The sequence below is a fragment of the Cygnus atratus genome, chromosome 16 (assembly GCF_013377495.2).
Source record: "Cygnus atratus isolate AKBS03 ecotype Queensland, Australia chromosome 16, CAtr_DNAZoo_HiC_assembly, whole genome shotgun sequence".
NCBI classification, from domain to species: Eukaryota; Metazoa; Chordata; class Aves; order Anseriformes; family Anatidae; genus Cygnus; species Cygnus atratus.
In genome coordinates, this window is record NC_066377.1 from 7,029,565 (window position 1) to 7,057,035 (window position 27,471).

General features: G+C 40.8%; 2 protein-coding genes across 2 annotated transcripts in view; both read left to right on the forward strand.

Annotated features, from left to right (window-relative positions):
* BCAS1 (brain enriched myelin associated protein 1) overlaps positions 1-27,471 on the forward strand; it is a 212,120-nt gene that overhangs the window by 116,350 nt on the left and 68,299 nt on the right. The window lies entirely within an intron of this gene.
* Positions 8,588-16,181, forward strand: LOC118248976 (1,25-dihydroxyvitamin D(3) 24-hydroxylase, mitochondrial). The gene is made up of 12 exons (XM_035548477.2): positions 8,588-8,866; positions 9,013-9,203; positions 9,475-9,568; positions 10,290-10,386; positions 11,583-11,674; positions 12,419-12,530; positions 13,912-14,057; positions 14,327-14,493; positions 14,661-14,739; positions 15,166-15,360; positions 15,470-15,581; positions 15,780-16,181. Exons 1-11 carry the CDS (start codon positions 8,588-8,590, stop codon positions 15,578-15,580), a joined length of 1,563 nt encoding a protein of 520 aa, XP_035404370.2. The 3' UTR covers position 15,581; positions 15,780-16,181.

A 27,471-nucleotide genomic window follows, 5' to 3' on the forward strand; every position in this document is an offset into this window, starting at 1 on the left:
AATCTGATGACTTGAAGGCTTTGAAAATAAATCTTTTTCTCCCACATGCTCAGGCAAGATTTGTGGTGTGAGCATGTTGCCAAGAGTAACTTACTGTAGACCTTTCTTATGTAAATAAAAGTGAAAACAGTGCACGAGTGCAAACATCTAGTGGTGGAGTAAGATAAACTCATTGAACCTTGTGACCTCATTTCTCTTTCAGTTGCATAAAAGTACTTGTCCTTTCTTGTGCTGGTCTTCATTGTTGTTGTGAGCACAGTTAGCTTCACCTTGCACTTTGGTGGGATGCCTTCTATGGTTTATAACCTCCACACGTGTCATCTTACGTCCTCTCTGGAGTTCTTTTTCATGTTTCCCCTTCATGTTACTTGCTGTAGCCTTCTGCAATATGGCTCAGTGGAATAGAGTCTTCCCATGATCTTTGCTGCCTAATTGAATTGTTTTGAATTCCCAAACTCTTTACCCTTTTTCCTGAAGTTTCCCTGAAGAGCTCTTCTCTGTGTTTGAGCATCTTGAAACACCCACACATCAACAATGTTTGTTAATACAAGATGTATTAGATATGAGAAAACACAATAGAGATTAAACGGTTGGTTTGTATAGATTTAGCCTTTATAAAATGAATCACTACTAGCAAAAGCCACACAAAGTTGTACTATTTTAATTGGGTCATTATAAATAAAGGGGCCAGTATAAATAAAGGGAAATAGAGCTTCACCTTCTGTAAAGGATATTTCTCTTTGCCCTCATTGTAGCGCTTTGTAGAGAGTTTCCGCAGCATCAGCTGGACCCATTAAACTGAGGGGAGTTTCTGCTGGCTCTTTCTGCCAGAGATAGAAGCCAGAGATTCCCCTTTGCTGGGAAATCCCTTTCTGGTGAAGCTCAGTAGAAGACCTTATTCCACCTACATGGGAAGGACATGTAGGACATGTACCATGCAGTAAACATGGCACTTTATAATCTCATAATTCTGGCTCAGCAGAACAGTTGTTGCCACATGGTGGTTTAAAATAAAAGGTATATGGCTGATAGAGAGTTATCTCTGCAACCCTGCCTTCCTCACCGCTACTTGGCATCTTGATATCAACGGGGAATATACCAGGGTCCAAAATATTGGCTATGTATTTCTCTTAGTCCATAGTCTATCCCATTCCAAAAATGTTTCTAATCATGGAACATCTCTCAGTTTACCAGGTACTTTTAGTGGCCCGTGCTGGAAGTCGCTCATGTCTATGCAGGTCCTACAGCTGAGACATCAGTCTTGTTTGTTTAGTTGTTTAAATTCTATGGTTCATCTCCAATAAGGACTGCTCACAAAGTATCTGAAATTAGGTCTTCATCTACAGCTGTACAGGTAAAAACCGTTTTAAGGGCAGTACTGTCAGTGCCAGTTTCAATGGTCACTATGTTTCTTGGAAGAACACACATAAGAAGGAATAAAGTCCAGTTCCCTTCTTAACCATGACACTTCAGGATTCTTTTTCTTACCATATTTTAAATGTATTTGTCACTGAATCTGGAGAATGGCTCTAAACTCAGATCTATCAGTAGTATATCCAGTCTGTATTGATATTCATTATTTTTTAATCTGCACAATTTCTTTTTTTTTTTTTTTTTTGGCAGAATTACAGTGGAGTTTTGGAGAAGAATTTTCCTAATATCGGATGTCCTCATCTGATACTTTACCAAAGACAGCAATAAATACATTAAGTGTTTTCCCAAGGGCAATAGTTGCATTCAGTAGTCATACACATGAGGAAACTCGACTCTTCCCTACAGAGGACTGTGGCCAGGCATTTGAACTGAAATAAACAGCAGGATTTCAGGCAAAGGCTTTATCTGATGAGCAGATGCAGTCTGCTCTAATCCCTGCAAAAGCAATGAATAAGAGTAACCAGGATGTGGCCCAGAGGGTATTGAGTTCAGCGAAGCATAGCCCAAGTGCCTTTTGGTTGACTAATGGTAAAGGGAGATAGAGATTTCATATTTTCTTATGGCTCTAATAAAGACAAAGGAAGCAAAATACACTCAGCTCACACCAATTCACTTGTTAAAGTTCAAACTCTTTTCTTTGTGATCTTAGAGATGTACTGCTGGATTAATAGTATCTTTTACATATCTATCAGGTCTTTCATCAGAAAATACTCTAAAGGACACAGGCAAGGATTGTTGCCCCAGATTGTTCACCCAGATGAAACAAATAATAGTTGGTAAATATATATATATATGTAAAAACTCCATTATATTCACCATTTTTTTTTGAAAATTTAGTGACCAGATATTATTACGAAACTGTAATCCTGGGCAAGATGATTATAGCACCAGTAACTGGCACTCCTCCCCTCTGAAGACTTGCAAATAACCACCATTTTGTATATCATTCAGAAGGCATTAGCAGCAAACACAAAAGCTGCTAATAGCAGGTTGGGACTTTGAGTTCAGAACTGGCTCAGAGGAGAGATAACACTGATGTAGTCACTGACACAACCTCCTAAACCATTCCTGTATTTTGACAAGAGTTCAAAATGTTAACCTCATGAGAGCACCACCTATTATCTTGGTATTTCAGGGGAATTTAGAGACCAGATATTGTTATTTATGAAACTCTAATTCTAGAAATATACATAAAGCAAAATTAACATGAAAGTCTATATTAACATAATTATGCTTTATGAAATTCTATAACATGCCAGTTCAGGAACAATATAAATAATTAAATAGATATGTATATTTAAATAAAATGAGTTTAATGTGCAGGAACAATACTTTTCTGTGTCAAACCGTCTAGTAGCATATCATAGAAATAGAAACTTGAAAATCAGAAATAGAGCCTTCAAAGTCTTAGCAAGTAGTAAGACTTTGCTTTCAAAAGACTTGATATGATGTCAGGTTTATTCCAGCAGAAACACATGCACTGGACTGAAAGTAAAACAGAGTAATCTGTGCAAATGTTACAGGCTTAATCAACAAATCCAGTAAATTGCATGAGTTTGTATTTGATTCAAGTGTTTGTATAATCAACTCAGCAAATTCTCTCAAGAAGTCATATAACATTTTTTCCAGGCAGTTAAGACTGTGACACAGCAACTAAAAGCTTCAGTTCATAAATATAGATCATTATTTTAGATTTCAAGTGTTGTTTGAAATAAAGGGATACTTGGGATCCTCAACATTTCCTGCTTTTGAAAGCTTTCCATGTTTTTGGCAAACAGTTTTGGATCACTTACTTACATTGTAGAATCAGGACCACTGGAACTGAAATTATTTTCATAGCTTTTCAGTACCACAGCACAAGTGCTACTTTGCCCATGCTAACTGCATGTGAACAAGCCAAAAGCACAACACACACCTGTAAAATTTATTAGCAAAAGGTTAAATACACCCTCGCTTGTGCAATCACATGTACAAATGCACATAAAAATTAAGTACAAATATACATGATTGCTCTTAAGTACACTGTTTCTGGAAGCAGAGCTAAAATTAATTTCCCAATGGGGAGAAATCACCAAGAATTACTGTCTCAGGATGCAGATAGCTGCTTACATTCGTCTCATCAACCATGCAAGCTGTTAGGGATTCTTGCAATTGGAAACTTAAATACTTATAGAATTTAGGTGCCTTTTGAGTTGGGGATGCCTGAGGATCTACATTTTGAGCAGTATACAGATCTGACACTCCACATCTCCACGTGAAGTGGCACAATTTAACTGATTATTTTGGCCTGAATCTTGGGCAAAACTTGACCACCCAAATGCTTCTGTAGACTTTAGGCAGTATCTTTCACAATCTCTCCTAATACTTCCCAGGGCCCTCTGTAGCTGGAAGATCTATTCATAAATCTCCATCTAGATACTGTGTATTTACACAGGACTCTCTGCAGGTCTAACCTCAAGTGGATGCAAGTTAGCCTGATTTCTCAGATACATCACCTAGAGTCACTAACACCACCACAGGGGGATAAAATGGTAATTTGTGAAATCTGTATAATCTCTGTATAATCTATAGGCTTTTGCTGATACTGCTAAAGTGAAATATTACAGTATAGACTAAACCTAAGTGCACAGTGCTTACGTGTCACAGATCATTAGGAAGCATGAAAGAGGATAAGTCACTCTGTTTCAGTGGTAAGGAGAATACTATTTACATTATACCTTTTTCTGTCCTCTAAGTTGTTCTATGCATAACATCATGATATGCTGATAACATCAGCAATAAATTGACACTGTTATTTTTAGAGCCATAAATACACATCATTCTTTTGCAAGGAAAAAAAAAAAAAGCATTTATACTCACTCGAACAAATATAAAATATAGGGAGATGCATTAAGACTGTCAATAATATCAGAATGGAGGATAGGATGGGAGTCAACAAGAGAAAGATGGGTCATGGACATCTGGGAGAAACAAGACTGAGAGAAACAGCAGGACTTGTCTTAAACTAGTGTGGTATGAAGGAATCCACCAGCAGTTATTGCTCTGGAAGTTCTGAGCTGTCCTGAGGGGTTCAGTTCACACTGGATTCCTTCATTGTCCCCCTGGGGGTGTTGAAGACTAGTAAAGAGAAACCAGGATTTCCAGTATCAACTTCCCTGGCACAATATCCACTAGTGAAATTCCTACTTCTTCAACATGAACCATATGATCTGAAAAATGAAATGTTCTGACAGATCGCTGAATTCTACTGGTTCTTAAACTGGATGTGTCTCTCTACAGGGCTGTGTAGAAGGTGAAGAAAACTTCTAGACTTCTGCCAGCTCTGTCCAAAGAGAAAAATTCAGTCTGGGGCATCAACTGATCCTCACAGCATCCTAATGCATAAATCCTTTGCTACAACAACTCTTTTCCCTGCTCAAGGAGGACAAAATTGCTAAAAGAGACAAGAAAATGAAAACCAGAGAGTGGTTCTAGTTATCAAAAGAAAAGGGAAAATCCAATTATGTCCTGAGTATTTCCAAGCTGACTATCAGAACATCTTGCCATGGGCCTCAATTTCTTGAGTTTCAATAAACTTATTTTTTGGTAAAGTAAACATTAACTGTGCTTAATTTAAGCCAATAAATCTCTTAATTTTCTTGAACCGTGTACTTACTAATTAGAGACTCCTTCCATAATTGAATGTCGCAACTTTTATTGCAGAGGTAGATACTTCAAACAGGTCATGGCCAGCTAGAAGATTCCTTGGCTTGTGGAGTTTGAGCTATTCATCTCCTTTTCTGGATCCCTTTCTGAGGATTATCTTGTTCTCAGTTTGCTTGGCAGACCTATTTTTCCACGCTGCTACTGTCCTCTTGTAGGTGTAATCATCTACAATGCAATGAAATTAGAAGACTTTAGTGTTATAAAACTACATTTGAGCAAAAAATATAAGTTTCTTTTGCTTTCATTTTACACTGAGAATCTATATAGTAAATCTGAGGTCTTGATTTTCTGTTTCATTTCAGTTTCTCTTCTGTAGAATGGGAATTACTGTACTTTCCCATTTCCTAAGCTGAGGTTAAATTCATCAGTATTTACAAAACTCTAAGATCCTCAGCTGGAAAGAGGCACAGATTTAGAAGTGTATAAACAAACATGAGCAAAAAAACTAGAATAACAACACTGTGTTTCCACTAGAGTTTACAAGTTGCAATCAACTTATCTTCCCCAGCATTGTGAAATACCTTCCCTATGACAGAGATTCTCCCTTTGTAGTCCACCTATTCTCTTATGACACTTAAATTGTAGCATTTTAAAAAGCACAGGAGAGTTTGGAAGCATTTTTATGGTCAAAATAGCAAAAAACTTATTCCGACAAGGAAAAAGAGTAGAGGTCAGGAGACAGGAATTGTGTAATATATCACAAAACAAACCAACAGGAATTACAGGTATTGAGGAAAAAGATCCAGTACCAATCCACAGCTCTTGGACACTAACAGATTATTTTGGTGATATTTAGTATATTTGAAATGTACTAAATGAAGAGCAGTCGGTTCGCTTTGCACTAGTTCCATGCTTTTGACGTGTTTTACAATGTGTTTGAAGTCAAGCTGTTTTGTTTCCATGAGATTTGCAATCACACCTCAGTCTCTACATCCCAGTGAGAAATTCTTAACTTGATGGGAATTCCAAGCTACATTTAAAGAATATTTTACTGTTGTTTCCCAAAAGGAAGGACTAGCAATTACTTCTGCTTTGGAAGCGGCTCTAAAAATTGGACTTCGGGTACCAATTAAATATTTTAAGTGCCAAAAAACATATAGCCTTTCTGTACCTCTACAAGGGTCCATGTCAGGTTCTCTACAGAAGCATCACACTGGCAGATCATTTTTCAAGGAACATTCTCTCCTGACATCTGGCACTTTAGAAATCAAATTCCCCCCCACCTTTTTTTTTTTTTTTTAACCATAGCAGAAGAGAAGCATGGAAGAATATGTATCACAAGCTATTTAGTTTTGATCTGCTCTTTGACCTAGAAATACTCCTTGCCGCACTGTAGAATGGAAGGGAGCTTTTCATTCACAGTTGGCTCTAGCTATTAGAATTATTAGCAAATATTGGGTAGACATCTGTGGAACATGGTGACATCCTCACTGTTACAGATACTTCAGTGGGGTCACCTCACGCTGTGAGGATATGGCCCCAAAATTCATCTCAAGAACCTTGCTAACTGGTGTTGATTTACTGTTAAAAGTACCCTTGATGCGTTCTAAAGGTCACATGAAATATCTCACTGAAAATTAAAGGCTTGTTTTTGAGATCTTTTAAAAGGGAGGGGAGGAAGAAGCGAAGGCTGCAAATGCCCTTAGAACTGCACTTTACCAGAAATTGAGGCAATCATTAGCTCTCTCAGCTCCAGGCCTAACTGAGCTGCAGATACACTAGCTTCCCTGCCAGAGAGTTACACCACGACCACAGAAGTTAAATAAAACCTTTTCCATTCAGTAATTTTAAAACAGCTTAATAGAACAGATTTCGTATTAACAGGGTGGTTTCTTCCTCATAGCAGTGAGGAACATGGAAAAATTGACCTGTGCCCAGTTTAGTCTTGACTTGTCTATTCCAGACACTTCTAAAGAGATCATTTCACAGGCACCAAGCTGTGACCCTTCACGTGGGTTCGTTTGGATTCCTTAAATAGACAGGTGTCCACAGAGCACAGAGATTGTCTCTTCTCATTTGGTTTCTCAGAAGAACTTATCATTGAACCAAGTCTGAACTGCACTCAGTTGACAAGGACAGGCAAGATGTGCTTTCAGTAGCTGGTTCAAAGAAAACAAATCACAAAAATAACAACTGGTTGGGATATTTCCCTAAAAATGTGCAAACCTTTGAACCAGCTTTAATCTTAAAGCCCACCTAGAAATGCTATGACCTTGTGGACTATGTGGTATGATCCCACAGAAGAAAATCACTGGGAGGGGAAGGATGTAGAAAAATCAGAGAAACACTCTGCAGTGAGATGTCATGCTTTTGTACATTTTTCTCTGTGTTGATCACTGCCACTTTGGTCTTTTAGTTGTTATTAATTTGACTTTGAGACATGTGCCTTTCTGGGTCTCAGATTCAGTGCCAAGCCCACCTTCTGTCTATTTCTCTGCTTGTCCCGTGTCTAACACACCCATCTGCACGCTCCACATCTCGCCATCAGACACTTAAACAAAAGGGATTAGGAGCTGAGTCACAAAATGCCACTGGAACAAGATGAAAAAGGTAGCGTGGGGCAGGAGTAGAGTGAGTTCTCACACTTGCATACCTTTTTTTCCTGGATATTCTCTGGCTTACAGGTAGCTCTCTGTCTTGCAGTAAGATCCACAGCCTGTCTGACTTCTCTTGCAGGGAGAGGGCAGAGATCTGAGCACACAGATGTCCTGGGCTGCTTTATTTGTGCAAGCCCCTCTTCTGCCTTCACTCAGCTTGAAACCCTTTGGCTGTGTCCGAGGATTACTGTGGAGATTGCAGTTAAGAGACTTGTGGCAATAAATGATTTTTTTTTTTTGTCAGAATTTAAGGGCTGCCAACACTAACAGTGAAGGGAATTTTGCCTTCTCAGGTGATTCACTCGCATGCCCTTTTCATAAGTGGGTGGTTAGTCAGCCAGATGGGGCAGGAGCAGCCCAACTGCCAAAACTTGATGTTCCTTGGTCCCTTCGCTTTTCAGTCCATCATTTCAGAGCGCAGAATCTGAAGGAAAACCGAAGTGTTCAGTCACCTGCGCGCTGCGGTGCGAGCACCACAGCCCCCTTCCTCCTCCTGCAGATGCACCCCGACCACTTTGCACCAGGAAAAATAAATAAATAAATAAATAAATAGAAGTTCCCAAATCCCCGAGCCAGAGACAGAAGCCGGTTTAGGAGACGAGCAGGCAGCTTCTCCAAGCGGTGGGGGCCGCTACTTGCGGCGCTCCCCGCAGAACCGCGGGGCCGGGGACCCCCGGGGGACCACGGCAGAGCCCCCGGGGACCCCCGCGGGTGGCGGCGCTGGCTCGGCGCCCTCTGCCTCGCCTCACCCCTGCTTGAACCCCTTGCCCCGCAGCCTCCCCGGGCCGGGCCGGGCCGAGCCCCGGCAGCCGGCCCCACCTCACCCCACCCAGGGCTCCCATTGGCCCCCGATGAAAGTCCAGCGAGCCTCCCCGCCGCTCTATAAATACATAGAGGCGGATGGTGAGGCTGTCACCGCCGCGATGGGAGCCCGCAGCATCCTCCTCCGGCATCCCGCCCTCACCTGCGGCCTCGCCGCCGGGAGGCCTCGGGCAGCCTCCTCCCTGTGCGCCCTGCGGGGCCGCGGGCACCCCTTGGCCGCCCTGCCCGGGCCCCCCAGCTGGCCCCTGATGGGCAGCCTGCCCGACGTCCTCTGGAAGGGGGGGCTCAAGAGGCAGCATGAGACGCTGGTGAGGAGGATGGGGGAGATGGGGATGGGGGGAGATGGGGATGGGGATGGGGATGGGGATGGGGATGCTGCGGCGGGGGTCTGGGGAGCGCCCCGCACTCACCGTGTTTGGGGTTTGGGGGTGATGGACTCTTCTGCGCCCCCCAGGCCGAGTACCACAGGCGCTTCGGGAAGATTTTCCGCATGAAGCTGGGGGCTTTCGACTCGGTTCACATCGCAGCCCCCTGCCTGCTGGAAGCCCTGTACCGCCGGGAGAGCGCCTGCCCCCAGCGCCTGGAGATCAAGCCCTGGAAAGCCTATCGGGACTATCGCGACGAGGGCTACGGGCTGCTGATCCTGTGAGTGGCGGAGGGGCTCACTACGGGGCGGGCTGGAACCGGGACCCCCTCCAAAACTCCGCAGGGACCGGGACCCCCCCAGGGCTCTGCTGCCTGTGGCTGCGGTGAAGGTGCTGCCGGGGATGCCTTGTTGCACATGCTGCGGGGGTGTCTTCTAATCCGCCTTGCTTTTTTTTTTTTTTTAAAAAAAAAAAAAAAGCATTCTCTTTCTCTTTTCAGCCTGGCTGTTTTTAATTCAGCCAGGGAATTTAATTCAGCCTTTTCCTTCCAGGGAAGGAAAGGACTGGCAGAGGGTGAGAAGCGCCTTCCAGAAGAAATTAATGAAGCCCAGCGAAGTTGTGAAACTGGACGCCACGATCAATGAGGTACTGACACATTCCTTCTCTCCCCCGATGGCCCTGGAAATTTAGGGAAAAACAAAGCAGACCAAGCGGCCCAGTTCACCTGGGTAGCTGCTCATCTGCTCTACAGCGATAAAATCACGAGTGAATGCTTTGAAATCCCCCAGGGAATAATGAGTGCAAACTGATTATCGGGTCTGACCAAACGTGAGACCACACAAATCTGTAGCTGAGACTCACTACCTCCACAGAGCAGAAAGATTATTCCACAATGATATGGGCTCCTGCAAACAGGGATTTTGCTTACTTTTTATGCATTCAGTGTTTTTTTGCCTTTACCTCTTAATTTTTGGGTTCCTCCTGCCAGGGAACACCTCACCCACCTCTTTAACCTCCACGTTCCTCACTGAGTTTGAGGGGCATCTGTGAGAAACAGCTTAAGCATTTTTTTTATTGTGAAGCTCCAGCATTATCCCAGTGTCAGACTGAAGCATTTTGTCCCTGCGGAGGAAAGCTCAGTTCACTGAAGTACAGACAGTAATAGCATCAGTAGTGTAAAATCCAAACCTACATTAACACAGCGGGAAACAATATTGTTAAAGGAACAGGAAACGTAAGTACTTCTATTTTATGCAAGATTGCTATCTATTTAAGTCACAGTTCAAATGTTAATTAAATAGGATTTTTATCAGTTGGTGTTATCTTTTTTTTTTTTTCCCTTCTCTCTTCTCTCCACTACTTGAAGGTCCTGGAGGACTTCATGTATAGAATAGATGAAGTTTGTAACCACAATGGACAAATGGAAGATGTATATTCAGAATTCAACAAATGGTCATTTGAAAGTAAGTCTTTTTTTTTTGCCTGAGAACAGTATGCATTTTGTACCTGCAGTGACATTTCAAGTGAAATCTAATTAGTAATGACTGTAAGCTAATTATTTCCAAACTATCAACTACAGTATCATGGAAATTATGTTGCAGAAAAGCCAGGGGACCATTAATATATGTAAAAATCATCAGCTGTTATACAAATTCTTCAATTCTGGCCAGTTACCTATGTGGCTTGTAAGAAAATTCAAACACTAATAGTGGCTTAAATCCAAAACTCGGGGGAATCACAGTGCATTTCTCTAGAATGGGGTAAGGTAGCCCATGACCGCTTCTGTCTGATATTTGTTAACTGCCAGCAGCACAAGATCAATGAAAGGATCCAATAACAGTGAGGAAGTCTTCATTGTAGACAAGGGTTGGAAAATCCTAATTAAAATGTTTTGCATTGAGATTGAGAAGCACTGGAATTAGTTACCAAGACAGGAGCCTTCATCTTCAGAAACCTTTCAGAGCTCTCTAAGAAGCCTCCTGCCAGGAATGACAGGGCAGGACAAGCTGCAGCAATGGTTCCTACAAGGAAGGATGGTCAGGCATAGTGCTTAACTGAGCGAGCTCTGCCAGACCTGCCTGCTTGTGGCTGGCTCATCGGGCAACTTGTGTACTGAGTTCCTAAAAGTGCGTGTGATGTTTTGTTTGGTTGGTATTTTTCCCCTCCTCTCCACTGTCAGTGGTGATGGCTGCTTTTGGAAAGTGAAAAATAGGAAGTGATGGCTCAGAAAAATACTATATTTAAAAGCAAGTGGGAACGGGTGGGCTGTGGGATGCTGCCAGTGTTAGCAAGTGGTTTCTGGCTGTGGAAAGAACTAGGAGATGCTGAACTAGATGGGCTCTTCAGACCCTCTTTTCCTGCAACTTGGTTCTTGTCAGTAGGGTTGACTAATAGCTTATTTTCCAAATATGCCAGCCCTGTTTGGCAGAACGGTCTTCTGCTCATGTGAGAGGATCAGTACTGAATCTGATTTGTGAGGAAAGTGCCCCAGGAATGAGGCAAATGTGCAGAAGGTATTTTGGAGTGCTGTTCTCAGAAGTGTTTATCACAGGACAGAGAACATTTTTCAGGAGGATAACCAAAGCCACTGCCTGAAAATAAATGGTGGAAACAAAATTATACAAGTGAAAGGGTGAATAATAATATTGCTTAACAACAGGTATCTGCCTGGTGCTGTATGGAAAGAGGTTTGGTCTCCTACAGCGGGATGTAGAAGAAGAAAGTCTGAATTTCATCAAGGCTGTAAAAACGGTATGGACGAGTCTTTACCTGGGGCTGTACTGATTTTTCTACTGCTGTGGGGGTACTGGTTTAAATGGGTCAGCTGGAAAAAGAAACTCAAGCTTCTGTGCTACATGTGTATTGGCAGCCTTGTACACCTGATGCCACACTTGAATGTGCAGAGCTAGTGCTGAGCATCTGACTGTCCCTTTTATGAAGTGCCTAAATCTGTAGGGGATAACTGTTGTGTGGACAACAGGGTAATCCCAGAAATATAGTAGTCAGGTTGGGTGGTTAACTTTCCTTTCCCTCCAAGGCACCTGTTGTGCAATGCTGCTGTTTGTTGGGTGACTCGGAGTTGTGTGGGATTATGCAGATTTGCTGCTGTGCATCTTGCTGCAACTTGGCCTCTGATGCTTATTGTCCTAATTTTAACCAACTAAAAGAGAGGCATCTGGTCTAGCCTAGTTTTTTAGCTCTATCTGTTGTCAAGGAAGAGAGGCACTGCCAAAGGGTGGCTTGTCCATTTCTATAACAGGTGCCTAAAATAGACGGGATGAATCACCCACTGCAGAAACCTCTTATTCTGTACTAACTGTTCTTAAATGTTAGCTGGAGGTGGTCTTAAGTAGGACAAATCCAATCTTTTCTGTCCAGGATGGAAAATCTGCCAGGATTCTGACTTCCTGGTGAAAATTACCTCCTACTTTACGGTCTAATTTTGTTCAGATTACAAAGAGATTTTAAAGATTTCAAAAACTTTCTTCACCACAGATGATGGCTACTTTTGGAATGATGATGGTGACCCCCGTGGAGCTTCACAAGGGTCTGAACACAAAAGTCTGGCAAGCTCATACTAAAGCATGGGATGACATATTCAAAACTGGTTAGTTCTTTAACCTTGACTTCTTGTCCCTCTTGTTGGAATTAACTTTTTTCGTATTTGTTACTGCCCTACACTGCTCTTAATTCTTACTTCCAGCTCAGATTAAGACACCTTTCCTGCAGCTAACCACAGACCTATTCCAATCATAGGAGCACTACTTTCTTCAAGTGCTGGTTGTGTGGCAATACCCAGTCCACAGGGAACCCCCAGAAATTTGGAAACCAGTAAAATCAGAGCCCAGTTTAATCTGTCATAAATCACTGGAAACTGTATAAATGTCTCTAAAGCAAGGTATACAAGTTAGAAAGAGGACTTTGCTGTTGAGAAACAAGAATTTTACATGTAACAGTGTGCTTAAAGAAATAACAGATTTTCTGAGCAACCTGGAAAAGAATTCTGAGTCTTAAAACAAAAACAATTTAAATCATAAGGTATAGTTTGGCTTTTTGATAACATTTCCTGTCTATTTAAAATGAATCAACCTCCAAGGCTGCAGAAATTACTCTAACTCCAGATATGAAGCAAGCTTATATTGTCAATATTTTTGACAGTGATAGCTCTAGCTAAAGATTAAGAAAGACTTTGGCACTCAGATGATTGTAGTGCTGAGGGGTATATTTTTCTTAGGTATTCAAGTAGTTGATACTTCAGGAGTTCTAGTCGTGCCAGCCACACGTGCACTTGTTTTATTGCTTTAGTCTATGGCTGTTAAGAAAGACTCCTTAAACCTGTTTTGTTCAGGAAAAAAAGTTTGTTGCCTTTGCTTTGTATGAATAGTTCCCTAAGTAGGAACTGGGTTTAACAATTGGGATGTTCATGAGAAAGGATGGGTAAAATCTAGTTTGCTGTATTTAAATACAAGAAGTACGTAACATTTGGCATCTATTGTTTCCTTCCCATAGTAAATGAAAAGCTTACACTTCCCCTCAGGAAATTAAGTACTAAAAGTTCTTTGATTCATTAACACCTTGATCTCTTCTGAAAATCCAAGTCAATAAATTTTACAGACTTGTATTTTTGTTTGCTAAGTATGTCACTTCACACATCACTGATTTCCTTTCCTAATTTTAGAATGGAGAATTCCCAGCGGCTTACAGGAACTCTTTCTGTTCATAGTGTTTTGTTTTGTTGGTTTTTGTTCCTTTGTTTTTTGTTTTTGTGGCTGAGTTATTTGTCTAAATGAAAACACCATTATTTATTCAGCACAATGCTCTTTTCTTGAAAAAAAGAGCATACATACATACAACGCTCTTTTCTTGAAAAAAAGAGCATACATTGGTATCCTCTTTCAAAATCCTGCATGTGAGCCATGTTTTTTTTAATTTTTGTAGTATTTTTAGTATTGTATTTCATTAATTACGTCCTGCTACTCCCTCCTCAGCCAAGCACTCAATTGACTGTCGGCTGGAAAAACACTCTGCAAACCCTCAGGAGGATTTCCTGTGCGACATCTACTCTGGAGGACAACTTTCTAAGAAGGAGCTGTATGCTGCCATCGCAGAGCTCCAGATTGCTGGAGTTGAAACGGTAAATTCAACTTCCTTGTAGAGAGTTTTTAAAGTTAGTGTCCTTGCTTTCTTCCATAATTGAACCAACGCAAAACCTGAGAGTGAGGTAACGCTGTAGTTGCTTCGGTGGCCTAAATTCCTAGAGAACAACTGGGATGGCTCCTAATCCCTTAGGTTTACAAAATACCATAAGGCAGTGGCCAACTATGAATGTGGCTTTGAACTTCTGGTAACTTCTTTTTTCTGTCACTAATTGGAAACCTTGCATTTCTTTTTGTTTCGTTTCAGACAGCCAATAGTTTACTGTGGGCTTTGTACAACATTTCACGCAATCCACGTGTTCAGCAGAAGCTTCTTCAGGAAATACAGAGTATTTTGGCTGCTAATGAGAATCCAAGTGCTGAGAACTTGAAAAATATGCCTTACCTAAAAGCATGTCTGAAAGAATCCATGAGGTAAAATTCTCAAATAACTTGCAGAAAGCAACATGACCACAAAGTTTTACCAGCTAGTGTGTACTAACTTTGTGCACCTCATTGTTTAGGGTTGTTTAGCATTGTTTAATATACATATAGGAAGAAAAAATACTAGAAATCTGACCCATTTTTTTCTTTCACTGTAGATTAACACCATCCGTACCTTTTACCACTCGCACTATTGACAAAGAAATGGTTCTAGGAGACTATGTACTACCCAAAGGGGTAAGTCAATTAATTTAGCTTATTAAAATATTTTATCAGTTAACTATCCTGTAAACAATTGAAGTTAGTTGGAAATTTCAGTCCCAGAATGACTTTGCCAAAGGATGGGTTTTGGCATCAGGCCTAAGTGAGGAAGTCAGGACAAGAATTCCCATAAGTGGGAAAACCATCACAGCCTGCACTGTTATTTAGCCAAAAATATTTTGGTGCTCTATTTCAAGATTTTTTTCCAAAATTTTCAATTCTTTTCTGAAGAAGATATGACCTTTCCTGTGTTTGGATTAATCTTCAGAGAATTGCATGAGTTCTTCTGAGAAAACTGCCTTGCCTTCACTGTTGCTTTTTTTTTTTCCACTAACGAGCTGATTCACTTGGTAGCTCTAAGCCAATTCTAAATTGAGACTGTCTCTATTGCTTTGTTTGTAGACAGTACTAATGATAAATACTCATGCCTTGGGTTCCAATGAAGAATACTTTAATGGCTGGACTCAGTTTAAACCAGAGCGCTGGCTTCAGAAGAACTCGATAAATCCCTTTTCTCATGTCCCATTTGGCATTGGGAAGCGGATGTGCATCGGACGTCGGTTGGCAGAGCTGCAGCTTCACTTGGCCCTTTGCTGGGTAAATACTCTCACATGGTATCTTTTACACAACGTGTGATTGTTCTACACTTCATCTCATCAGACGATGTGGAAGCTAAAACATGCTAACTGAAATGGTTGTGTTTCAGATCATTCGCAAATACCAAATAGTGGCAACGGATGACAAGCCGGTGGAAACACTCCATTCAGGAATACTGATTCCCAGCCGGGAGCTCCCCGTTGCGTTTCACAGGCGATAAGGTATGGGCATAAGGGTCTCCTGAGTAATGAGACTTTTCTTTGAACCTCATTTAAAATCATCTGTTCGCTTATACTCATATTTCTATGCTCTCATGATGTGAGATTTTTTAAATGCCATCATTCTTCATTACTTTTAACAAAAAACATGTTATGTGCTGCAAAAGATCACAATATAGATTCTTTTTCTTTTTAATACAGCTTGCAAACTGACAAATGAGAATCCTTCTGCTGCCTTTCCTGAACAAAATATACATTGACTGGGAAAGCCAAAACCTGTGGTAATGGTGGAGAAACTGCAACACACATGCCTCAAACAACAGAAACAGTACCAACAAAAGCTCCTATAATGTTTTATTGGAAAGCATGGTTAATTCAGCTGTACTTGGCAATGCTAAAAGGAAAGAAAAATAGTCTGCACATTCATATACCTACACAAATACACTGGCTTAGTGCAGTGGAGGGACTGTGCAGGACGGAGCTTGATCATGAGCTATGGAGTGTTAGATATGGTTGTTAGTGCACAGGGAAACTATTACAGACGCAAGTTGTTCAGCAGGCTAGCCTGAAAAAAGCTCATCTCATCTCCAGTTTGTGGGTATCACAGTGGAAATCTGGGGGGACAGCAATCACGACTGCTCTCGTCCTGTTAGCTCAGGGTTGAAGAGCTTCAAGAAGTCAGCTTAAGGGTAAAGAAACTTGCTTAGTCCTTATCTCTTTTTTTTTTTTTTTTTTTTTTTTTTTGTATGAGAGGCCTTATCCTTTAATGGAATCACTGGAATCCTATGGGTTCTGCCACTATAAAATGATGATTATCCTAACAGGATAGTTCCTTCAGCAGATGAGTAATATAAAATGCATGTTTAAAGCATCACAGGAAATAAGGAACCTAAATATTTCCAGGAGTGTGGTGTTTTTTTTGGGGGGGGGGGGGGGGGGAGATTTCAATATCTAAATATTCAATATTTAGATATTTCTATATCTAAAGGTTAAACTTGTCACTGCCCCGCACACACAATACTGGATGTTAACTATTATGGCCGCTAGTGTATTTTTCCTATGATGCAGTTTTGAGTGAAGGTTTATATACAAATCCATGAATTATTTTTTTTTATATTCTGAAATAATATAGATTCTTAGCATTTGTTGTCTTCTAGGGTGGTTTTGTTTGCCTGTTTGTTTTCCTCTGTTAGTTATTGTCATATATTGTCATACATTTACATGCTTGAGTATGTGTAAAGGAATCCATGCATTATTTGAATCTTTCTAGACAATTTTGTAATAGCCAGTTTTGTAATAAAGATATTTTCTATACACATTCATCCACAGTTTTATAATAAAAGTCTTCATTGTGTTACAAAAAAAATGTGTATTTCATAGTAACTTCTTGAAGAAAAAATTGCCATGATACTTCCCTCAATGCTTGATTTGTGTGTTATAATTGCAACACAAGAAACAACCTGGGATAAGACTAATAGAAAACTTGTACTCTGTTCATCTGTTGTTTGCTATCTGCATGGCTATATGTCTTATATCAGCCATTGATGCTAACAAATACAGCTTCAGCACAAGCTCAGTTCTGTCTATTAGCAGTGTATGAAGGCTAAGGCTACATAGCTAAATGATAATGAGGGTATTAATAGCTATACCCTCTAGCCTCCAAAGTCTCAAAGAGATTTTGATTCTTAACATGGTAGACTGAAGTCTTAAGTACCACTTAAGTGCCCCATGATGTCCCAGATTTCTATTAACAAAGCTTTCTGAGGCATTCCCATACCTAACCCCACAAGCACTTCCCATCTAAATTTTCCTCCAGGACCTGTCTCACCCTCACCAAGCCCAGCTCCTGATGGAGGGGCCAGTGGGCACTGCCTGGTACAGGACCAGCCCTGGGCATGTGGATCCCGGTTGCAAGTACATGGGCAAAGCCCCGCAGCACCCATCTTTGATGCCAAATGCCTCTTGTAGCATTAATCTTTTTGCTATTCCTTCAGTCTAGGCTAGTCTGGGTATTCAGGAATGTAACTCTGTCCCTACAGCTCCTTTCCATCTGTGTAATCTTATCGGGCATCAGTGAACGCGAGCATTACAGGGCTTTCTGCATCCCTGGCGCAGTCTGAACACGTTTCTCCCCACCATGCACAGCACCGCGGGCTCAAGGGATAGGGTTGTTACGTTTCTCTTCCACTATGACAAGATAAAATCAATCTAAAGTTTTGAGAAAGGATGAAAATAATTTGAACCTCTGTGGGATCAAAAGAAATGATGTACAGGGGAAAAAAAAAAAAGCCACCCAGCCAGCACTCTGACAGACAGCCTGGTTGTTCCTCAAAAAGCAGAGCTGACAGTTAGCAGAACCACCTTGTCTTTGCCAAGTTAAGCCTCCCTCTGGCTGAATGAATGATAGTGTAACAAAAATTGCACAGTGCTGCATGAGAATGTTCCTTTTCTGAACCCCATATTGCAATGTGTACGTTATGGCGGGTGCAGTTTGTGCGGCTGAAACCAATGTGACAGCCGGGAACACTGTGCCTGGGAGCCCGGGGCAGGTGGGCTGGAGGAGCACGGCTGCTCATCTGACTGCTAGAGAGGGCTGGCAGCTCGTGCTGACATGCAGGTCCATGTGGGGACATCTATCCAAGCTGCTATGACATTAATAATATACACCAAGGCTCTTCTTATAGCATTAGAAACTAATGTTATTCCATTAGAGGCAATGGAACTGTGCCACTATAAACAAGTGTTAGCAGAAAGTCAGGATTATTGTTCAATTCGAGGCATATCACATTGCCTTAAAATGTTTTGATTTAACCTTTAAAGACAACCAAAGAGAAGAGGTGTTATCAATTTGAACTGACCTTGACAGTCTAGTAATCTGGCATTTCGAAATCTTTTATTGCTTCTGTATTTTAAATAGCAGGTTCATGCTTACTGGGCTGCTTATTAATTTCACTCTTTAGATTTAGTGGAACCAAAGATCTACACAAGTGCTGCTGTGAGTAAGGTGTTGACCAACTCTGTATGAACTGTTGTACAAATGTGTGCTGTCTTCTCAATTTCTAAAGGTACAAAAACCACTGATCTGGAAAATTTTGTTCCGGAAGCTTTGTGCATTTTCAGATTCCTAAAGTTTTCAAAGAACTTCATTAATCTGCTACCTCAAAGTAAATGTCCAAAGCAATTTACTTAGGAAATAGGTAATTATCAAACTGCACAGACAATGAATGACCAAGCCAAAATTTCACATCAAGGAACATGTCTGGTCTTCTTATTGTCATATCTCAGAAGTGTGAGAAGCAGCATGATGCTTCTGAGATTAATAAATGTTTAGGAAACCTTACTTACTGTCATCTGGATACATTCAGCTCGGCTCTTTATTTCTTTGAAACGCTATGCTCTGTCAAAACTACTTATTCAGAGGACGAGGACAATATTACTTCGCAGCTACCATTTGTTACAGTTACTGCTTAGAGGAAAGTAGATGGATCATAAAATGAGTGGAATTAGTTGGCCTCCCCATTAACTTTCTCAACAAGGAAATGAACTATGTTTACACATCCAAAAGGAAGTTAGTTCTGTTCAGGCTTTAGGCGTATTGGTGGGAATGATACAGACCAAGCTGGAGCCAAGTCTGTGCTTTTTTAGGGAGAGCAAACGCCAGTTTTCAGGACTGTCAATCTGGCATTTTTCATATATGTTCTGTTCATTACAAACCGGCTATTCTATAGCATTTTCTGAGTCATTCTCTACATACAACTTTTCAACGCTCTGATTAAACCACAGATAGTGTTCCAGTTTGACTTTTTCCTTACTGGGGAGGATATTTGTTCTCAACAACTAGAGGTAGAATTAGTGCCTTTGTCAGTGCTTTAACTGATGTGGCAAAATAACCCGAGCTCGCAGAAATTGCTTCTAAGAAATGTTGATGGCTAAAGTTTATTTAAAGAATAAATTTTAGGAGGACAATTCAGCACATGATTAATTTTAAATATGTGAAACATCACATTGACCTCTGTGGGACTGCATATGTATGTGTAGGTTTTTAATGTAATTATCACTTTTTATAAAAGGAGGACCCTTAACAATTTCCAGCATGTCATTTGTGGCACAGATATTGAAAATTCATGTAAGGGGTGTAGCTTTAGAAGAAAATGCTGCCTTTTTACTTCAGAGAATTTAAACAAAAGAGCCTATTGAAGTTTATTGAGGTTGAAACTGCAACAGTCTCATTAATCTCTTATGTTGGTTGTGTGTGTTATGATAATTTGTGGAATGATATACCATGGAGTGGGCGTCTGTATTCATTTTTTTTTTGGTGTGTCTTTCCATGCATTTCTTGGGAAAAAGTATGAATGTTGCCTTGCGAAACTGAGCATTATAATTACTCACCACAACTTATTCTTTGGGACTTCTGAGTATCAGCTTTGAGAGAATAAAAATCACAGAGAGGTGCTAAATTGTTTTGTCACAGAAACAACATGTGGCCTCGCCTTCCTGAGGTCTCTGCTCTAAGTGTTGTTGGTTCTCCACATTCTTGTGCTGTAGTTCAGGGCTGCAATCACACACAGCTTTCGCCCCTTTCACATTCTGAGGTATAAACCAGAAATAAACCATTTGCTGACACTGAGAAATGTAAGCATGAAACTGGTATCAGCCACAAGAGAATCAGTGCCTGCAGATACTTTGCGCAGAGGTGTAACTGGTGTGGATGGAGGCTGCACTTGGGATGTGGTTGTGTGTTTCGGTGTACAGGTTTCAAGACAACCCAACTCTCTACATGAATATTACTGTTCACCTCTTTCTTGTTTCTTTATGTGGAAGTGCACTACAACCTCAAACAATCGCTCTCTGGACCCTGTATTCTATATTCCTGTATACTCCTGTGCTAGCAGAGGATGGACTACACTGATTTTCATCTCTTGATCATAGTTTTTTTGATCTCTCTCCTCTTAGCTGTATGATCAGTAGTCTGTGGCTATGAAACCACATAAACAGTAAAACTTAACCTACAGTATTTGGTTCCAGAAGGAAGTTTAGAAATCTTTACATTGTAGGGTTTGGTTGGGGCTGAACACTTATGGAGCAATCTTCCTCCTGACAAGGAAAGCAACAATGAGACTTCTTTATGAGACAAAATATTTTTCTCCAAGGGACAATGTCAAAACAAGTGTGGAATGGAATGCATTTTATAATCAGGATGAATTATACTTTGCTTTCTTGGGCATGTTCCTCCCGACAAGTTCTAACTCTTTGCCTTTAATTGTTAAGTGTGTTGAATGAACTCCAGGCACTACGTGTCAGAGAAGAAGGAAAGGCAGCAGAGGCAGCTGCTGGCAGGCAACACAACACAACAAGGCCATAAAGGGGAAGTCTGAGTACGAGAATTACCCCCTGGTCTTCCCAAATTGGTATGCACACACCTGATACTTTACCCTCCGCTATCAACTTAGGTGCCCAGAAACTTGATAGTAAATCAAATAAATCACTACTATAATCTGATTCATCCTGCTATTGAACTGTGTTCCACATAAAATGAAGGAGACAGGAGGGAAGCAGAGGCATGGTGCAGATCTTGCTCACCTTGAACTAAAGGGTATCCTCACTGTCAGATGGACTTCCAGCAGCACTGGGCTGCTCAAGGTGAAGAAAGGAAAAATGTTCTCTGCATTTAATGGAAAAAATGGAAGGAAGTATTTAAAAAAATTTTAAAAGCATACACAGACAATATGGGTTACGCTTGTCTAGACCACAAAAAAAAAAAAACCACAGTTACCATAAAAAACCCTCATTCTCATCTCAGTTACACCAATGGAAATCACAAATAGTTTTGCATATGAGGTCAATGCCTGCATCAAGCTCAGTTTCCCTTGGTTCAGGGCAAAGGTACCCACATATCTGACCAGGGATCAGCCAAGAGCCAGCTCAATCCATGGCCAAAGGCCATCCTCAGTCCTAAAACTGGGAGCTGCTTTGGCGGCTCTCTGTGAACATTCAGCCACAAACTGCAGATACACACTGCAGTTTGTCATCACATGCGTTATGTCAAGAGTGCGAAGCGATAGAATTAAATTGATGAAGTGCCATAATACATAGGAGAAGTCCTCAGCTTGAATCCAAATTTTAGTCATTTTGAATGGGACCTGCACAGCACAAGCAGAAGAAGAAAGACCTTAGGAACAAGACATTAAGATAGTTTAGCTCACATATGTCATTTACTCATTTCAGGAGATACCAAGTTTTGGTACTCCAGAACAATCCCATCTTCCTTCTGGCTATAGTTGAAAGAGCAATGGAAACAAAAAGCTTTAAATACACATTGCTCCTACACACTGGTACAAATTTCTCAGTTAAATGGACAACCTGGACATATTATTATATTCTTCTTGGCAGCTTCCACTGTAGCTTCTCCTTTACAATAAGTGTACAAGATGTTGAAATGCTAGAGAAAGGTGATTTTAATCATTAAAGACTAAACTCTGTAGTATCTTGGATTTTCTACTGGATGGAGGCAGGTTGTGCAACTTGCAGAGTTGTGAAATCTTCAAATAACTTCAAAGATGACAAAATTGTTACTTTTTTTTTTTAATTCTTCACATATTAGAATTGTTAATGTTACCTGATCAACAACAGAATACCTTTACTATATTAAATAAAATACTCATTCTGGGTGTTAACTCTATTTTCTAGCTTTGTAAAAATAGAGGTTTTTCTGTTTAAAAATAAAATTGAAACCAATGTTCTCTTTGAATATTTTTACAGGCAGAAACAAACACGCATTTACTTTAGCATCCCATAATAGTGTTTCACTGATGACTTTTTTCAAGAAACTCTGTGAACCAAACATTTCACAATAAAGATCAGCCACTGGATTGCATTGACTTTATAAAGGAAAGAGGTTTTCAGCCCTTCAACCTGTGTCTGAAATTTAGCTTTGAAGAATGTAGGCGAATCATTAGAGGAATGGAAATCTGTTAGATAATGCAAATTAATTCTGGGTTGTCGTCAAAAAAACTATCAAAAAGTCAGATTTTAATACTGGTCAAAAGTATACCTCCCAGAAGAGAAGTTTTAGAATAAACATTGAACTTCTACAAAAAAAAAAAAAAAAAAAAAAAAAACAGTAATTTTTGGCCAAGAATGATTTATTCAGTGAAAAGAAGATACTGTTCTAAATAACAAGAATCCAAACATACTTTGTTATTGATGGCAACCAGCTCAATTCAAAACAGTGCACTGTATGAGAGTTCAATAAACATGATTTATCCATTGCAAAGCTTGAAAAAGAGAAAGAAATGTTAATTAGAATAATAATAACCACATTATTTTCTTGCAACCCCCTTGGAAAAAAATAAAATAAAAAAACAGGAAACTGAAAGATATGTTACTCAAGACTTTTGATGGGAATTCAGCTCCATAAGATATCAGGCGTTTGCTCTTCCTAAAAAAAACTGAATATTTCAAAGATCATGTTTAAGTATATTTTCTTGAAAGGATTAATAAAGAATGCAGACTGAAGGAAATGCTTGCAGTAAAGTGAAATATAGCTTCATCAGCTTTACTAACTCTAGAAGCAGTACTGCATTTTTGTGGAGGCTTCTGCTCAGCCTACCTGCCTATTAAATACCTATTTACATGCAGATGGAAAAAGACACTTCAGGGAGACAAAGCACAGCAGAGTTACAAGAAGAATGAAGGCCACATTCGTAAGGATATTTGTTTCTGAGACCTCTTTATAAATGATGTTGTCATCACTGATTTAGACATCACATGCCTCCCTAGCATTAACTAGCTGTCAGAGTTACAATGTGCAGCCTCTTCCCCAAATGGAAAGGGCCATAAAAGCCATTCACACGAGTTCAGATTAATAGATAGGGGAGCAGTGTGAATTTTGTGTATGTGGTTATTTATCCTGCAATAAAAGCACTGGGAAGGTTGCACCCCAAGAGAACTTACTTTGTGGGTTCACAGACTAATTATGGGTTGTTGTCTTCCACCCCTCTCATGACAATGTGTCCTGACCTCTCTCAACCATGAGACTTTGATCCAGACAAAAACTTTTTTGCAGGGTTGATTTTAGTAGGATCAGAGAACTGCTCTGACTCACCTTTTGGCTGCAAAGTTGCTGTAGTCAACACTAGGAAAGTGGCATGAACATGTACCTAGGGACTGAGACCATGGAACTTGAGAGGACAATGCCACTCTTTTTTAGCAGTAGCATAGCTTTGTGTAAGTCAAAGGAAAGAGGTAACTGTGGCTTTATGCACAGAATGACTCAGAGATTGATTTTCCAGATGACACTTAAGAGAAAGATGGATGCTGGGCCACTAAATTTGAGATGCAGATCCTCAGGTTCTTAAATACTTAGGTGAAATGAAAGCATCTAAAACCAAGTTGACTTTTTTTTTTTCCCTAAATAACAAAGTTTCACACTGAATACATGAGAATCTCCAGGAACTTGCCCTTTGTTTTGAACAAATCACAAAAGAACTAATTGCAAAAGGTGTCCTTGTTGCTGAACCATGGCAAAACAAAATTCCAACAAAGAGGCACACTCAGAGCTAAGTCTGGCAGCTAATGCATGGGAAGATGTGCTTGAGGCCATTTTCCAGGAAGCAAAGTATCTTGAAATAGAGTTGATTCATAACTCTTGCAAGGTTTCTCTTGCCCAAAGGCGGAATTGAAAGAGAAACCAGATCAGCTCATTGCTTGAGGAATCAAAGAGCCAGTTGTTAGCCAACAGTGTGCAGACACTTACCTTTCACTGCAGGGCAGGAAAGTTTTATTTATGTGTAGATGCAAATGAACGTAATAAATATTTAAAAATAGCATATTATACTACCTGCAGGTGGAGATGTTGCAGGGGGGATACAGCTGATGCCAAATATTTTATCTGTGCTTTGATCCAACAGGGTTCTGGCAGATGCCCTTAGAGAAGCAGAGCACACATTTTTTCTGCATACTCAACAGCCCCTCGGGAAGCCACTGCTTCCTCCTGGCCCTGCCTGGGCTGTGTTTGGTGCCCAGTGCTTCAATGGAAAAAACAACAGATTTTTGAGGGCATGGAAAGTATTGGGATAGATGTAGAAGTCATTGGGATCCAGGAAAAAACAATAGAAGGAGCAACGGGCAGTTCTGGGGAAAAATGGATCTCCTGGGCAAATAAACAAAGGCGTGAATTCTGCGTAATGGAAATAACATGCTCATAAGGGAAGTTAAAGCAGAGGGTGTTCAGGCAGATCACACAGCAATCGCTAACGCGCCTGTCTCAACAGAGTGAGATCGTGTACAAGAATTATGGGGATTATGAAAGGGAATGGGAACTGTGTTTGGCTGCCCCAGCCAGCAGCCTGAGCGATCCTGTTGGGGCACAGCCCATGAGCGGGGCAGCATCCACCCAGCTCCCACGGTTCCTGCAGCTCCCACGGTTCCTGCAGCTCCCATGAGTCCTGCAGCTCCTGCAGCTCCCAGCCACGCACCCAGCAGTGTCACAACAGGGGACATGGCTCAGGAGCTGGGACATGCAGGACACAAATGCACAGGGACGTGCTTGTATGGGCATAACAAAATGCGCCATCTGAAGCACCTGCATCTCTCTCTTCCCTCTCCTTCCCTAAAGGTCTCTCAGCATGCTCAAAATTTCACAACAGTGGCCATGCAACCCCATAAAGCCACGTGCCTGATGCTGTCCATGCTCACACTCATTCACTTGCTATCCTTCTTGCTAGGGCTACGTCGTACTTCTGTGTGAGGTGTGCTGGAGCTGACAGCTCCTTGCCTTTACACCTCGCTGGCAGGGCTGGCACTTTTTATTGCAACTCAGGGAGAATGGGAATCAGGCTTGCTATTTATTTATTTATTTATTGAAAAAACTTTAAATTTGAAATCATTTTGCATTTAGAGAATGAAATGAAATGAAATGAAATGAAATGAAATGAAATGAAATGAAATGAAATGAAAGATTTTCTTTGTAAAATCAAGTTTCAGAGGGAGAAAATACTTCAGGATGAATACAAATATTATGGTTTGAGAAAGGAAATCTTTTAGAAAACAGGATTGTTTTTAAGAAACAGCAGGGCTGTTACAGGAAATTATGCCTGGACAAAGTTTTTTTTTTCTTTCAGTCAGGCTCCTAACTGGTGGGTTTTGACATTATTATGTCAACAGCTCTTCATTTTCATTTTGAAGGGATATTTCATGGAAACTGGCTAAATCTTCTGGCATGTTTTGATTTTAAAAAGAGCTCCATCCAAACATTTTCAGGCTCACTGTCGCCGGGCACTATTCAGCAACATTAGAGTGGGTAAAAACCTTGAATAAATTTGCTCTGAATATCAAGTGTCCAAGAAACCCTCATGTCTGCTTTTAGAACACACCTTTCCCCCAAAGAATTTTAGGTCTTTGCAAGCTGTACAGTACACACTCTTTTTCTCCTTCATTAGTGATTGGGACATAAGTGACAGCCATGAAAATTATACTTTTGGTGATTTAACTGTTGATGCTGTGTGTGTGGAAAGAGCAGATACTTTTTACAGCTCCATGGATATGTTCTTGGTTTATTTAGTTCCTTCCACACCAACTTACTATTGACTGGATAACAAGACTGCCTTCTGAAGCTTTGTTCTGTTCATATGGTTCAGAAGACCCGGGTGAAACAGTCTGAGAATTTATTAACAGTGCTTGCAGACATATGCAAAGCTCTGCACAAACCTATTTGAGTTATGAGGAAAAAGATAATAAAATAAAAATCATTCACTGATCTGAGTAAGGGTATTCATCAGACAACCTTACACTGGGCTTCTGTCGAGGGTTGCACTTTACTTTGGCGTGTGGCTACCACTTGCTTCTTCAGAAATATTGCTCCCTCTCCTACATGCTCTTGTCTTAGGGTGTGCATATCGAACTGGCTAGGTTATTTCTGGTTGTGAATCCAGAACTGGGGCTTTGCTCATATGGTTCCTGGCACTGAGGATCACGCTTTAACCAGGCAGTGTCATTCATGGGGGAAACCTGGCCTCTTAGCTGCTGCTGAGAAGTAAGATGCTTCTGCCCCAGAGTATCATCCTCTCTTTTCATGCTGCACCTTCCCAGTTTACCTTGTGTGACTGGACAGAAATCGAGGTTCAATCAATCCTCACCCCTGGTGCTTACCTGTCAGACGCCCCCTCCCTTTTGCTCCTGGATAATCCCCATGTGCCTGTTCCACCCAACTGCCCACTTTCTGGCGTTCCCTCAGCTGCTTTTTCAGCCTGCACTGTATCTTCCTTGAGGCAAGCTGAGCAAAACCAGGCAGAGCAGCAGAGGTAACATATTCTGCCCATGTCCATGACTGGACTATAAAATTATGACTAGAATGTTTGTTCTAGTACAGGTATTGCCCAAGAAACTTGGTGTTAGAGGATGTCTGAAGGAATATGAACCCCTTACCATTCACGAGCGACATCCAGCAGCTGAGATGCAAAAAAAGGGAATGCGCCACACAATATCTCTTCGATCTTCCTCAAGGAGAAGAAAAATTAGCAAAATGTGTCTAGACAAAGCGATGATTCATAATCTCTGCAATACCTTGCAACTGCTGCTGTTAGGGGAAGATGGGGTACAGCCAGCATGACTCCGTCCTTCCAGGCCCTTTCTGCTGTTTGTTTTGGACACTGCTTCTTCCTCTAGAAAGGCATGGAGAAAAATTCATCAAGAGTGGATCCAGAGATCTGGAGCAGCTCTTATGCCAAATATTTGTGCTGTTCCGCATATCCCAGCTACATCCCAGGAGATGTAGCTCCTTCGTTCACTGTTAAGCTCTGAAAGTTCAGGTGAAAAAGAAACAGTTGTATGAGAACTAGTACTAATATAACCTCTTAGTCATTAGATTTGGGCCCCGTTTTTGACTGAATTTTAA

Excerpts from the sequence above, each read along its gene's own strand:
- LOC118248976 (XM_035548477.2), top strand. The coding sequence starts at position 8,588 with ATGAAAGTCCAGCGAGCCTCCCCGCCGCTCTATAAATACATAGAGGCG. Across the intron at positions 14,058-14,326 it reads AGATTGCTGGAGTTGAAACG|ACAGCCAATAGTTTACTGTG; the intron begins GTAAATTCAACT and ends GTTTCGTTTCAG. Across the intron at positions 14,494-14,660 it reads TGTCTGAAAGAATCCATGAG|ATTAACACCATCCGTACCTT; the intron begins GTAAAATTCTCA and ends CTTTCACTGTAG.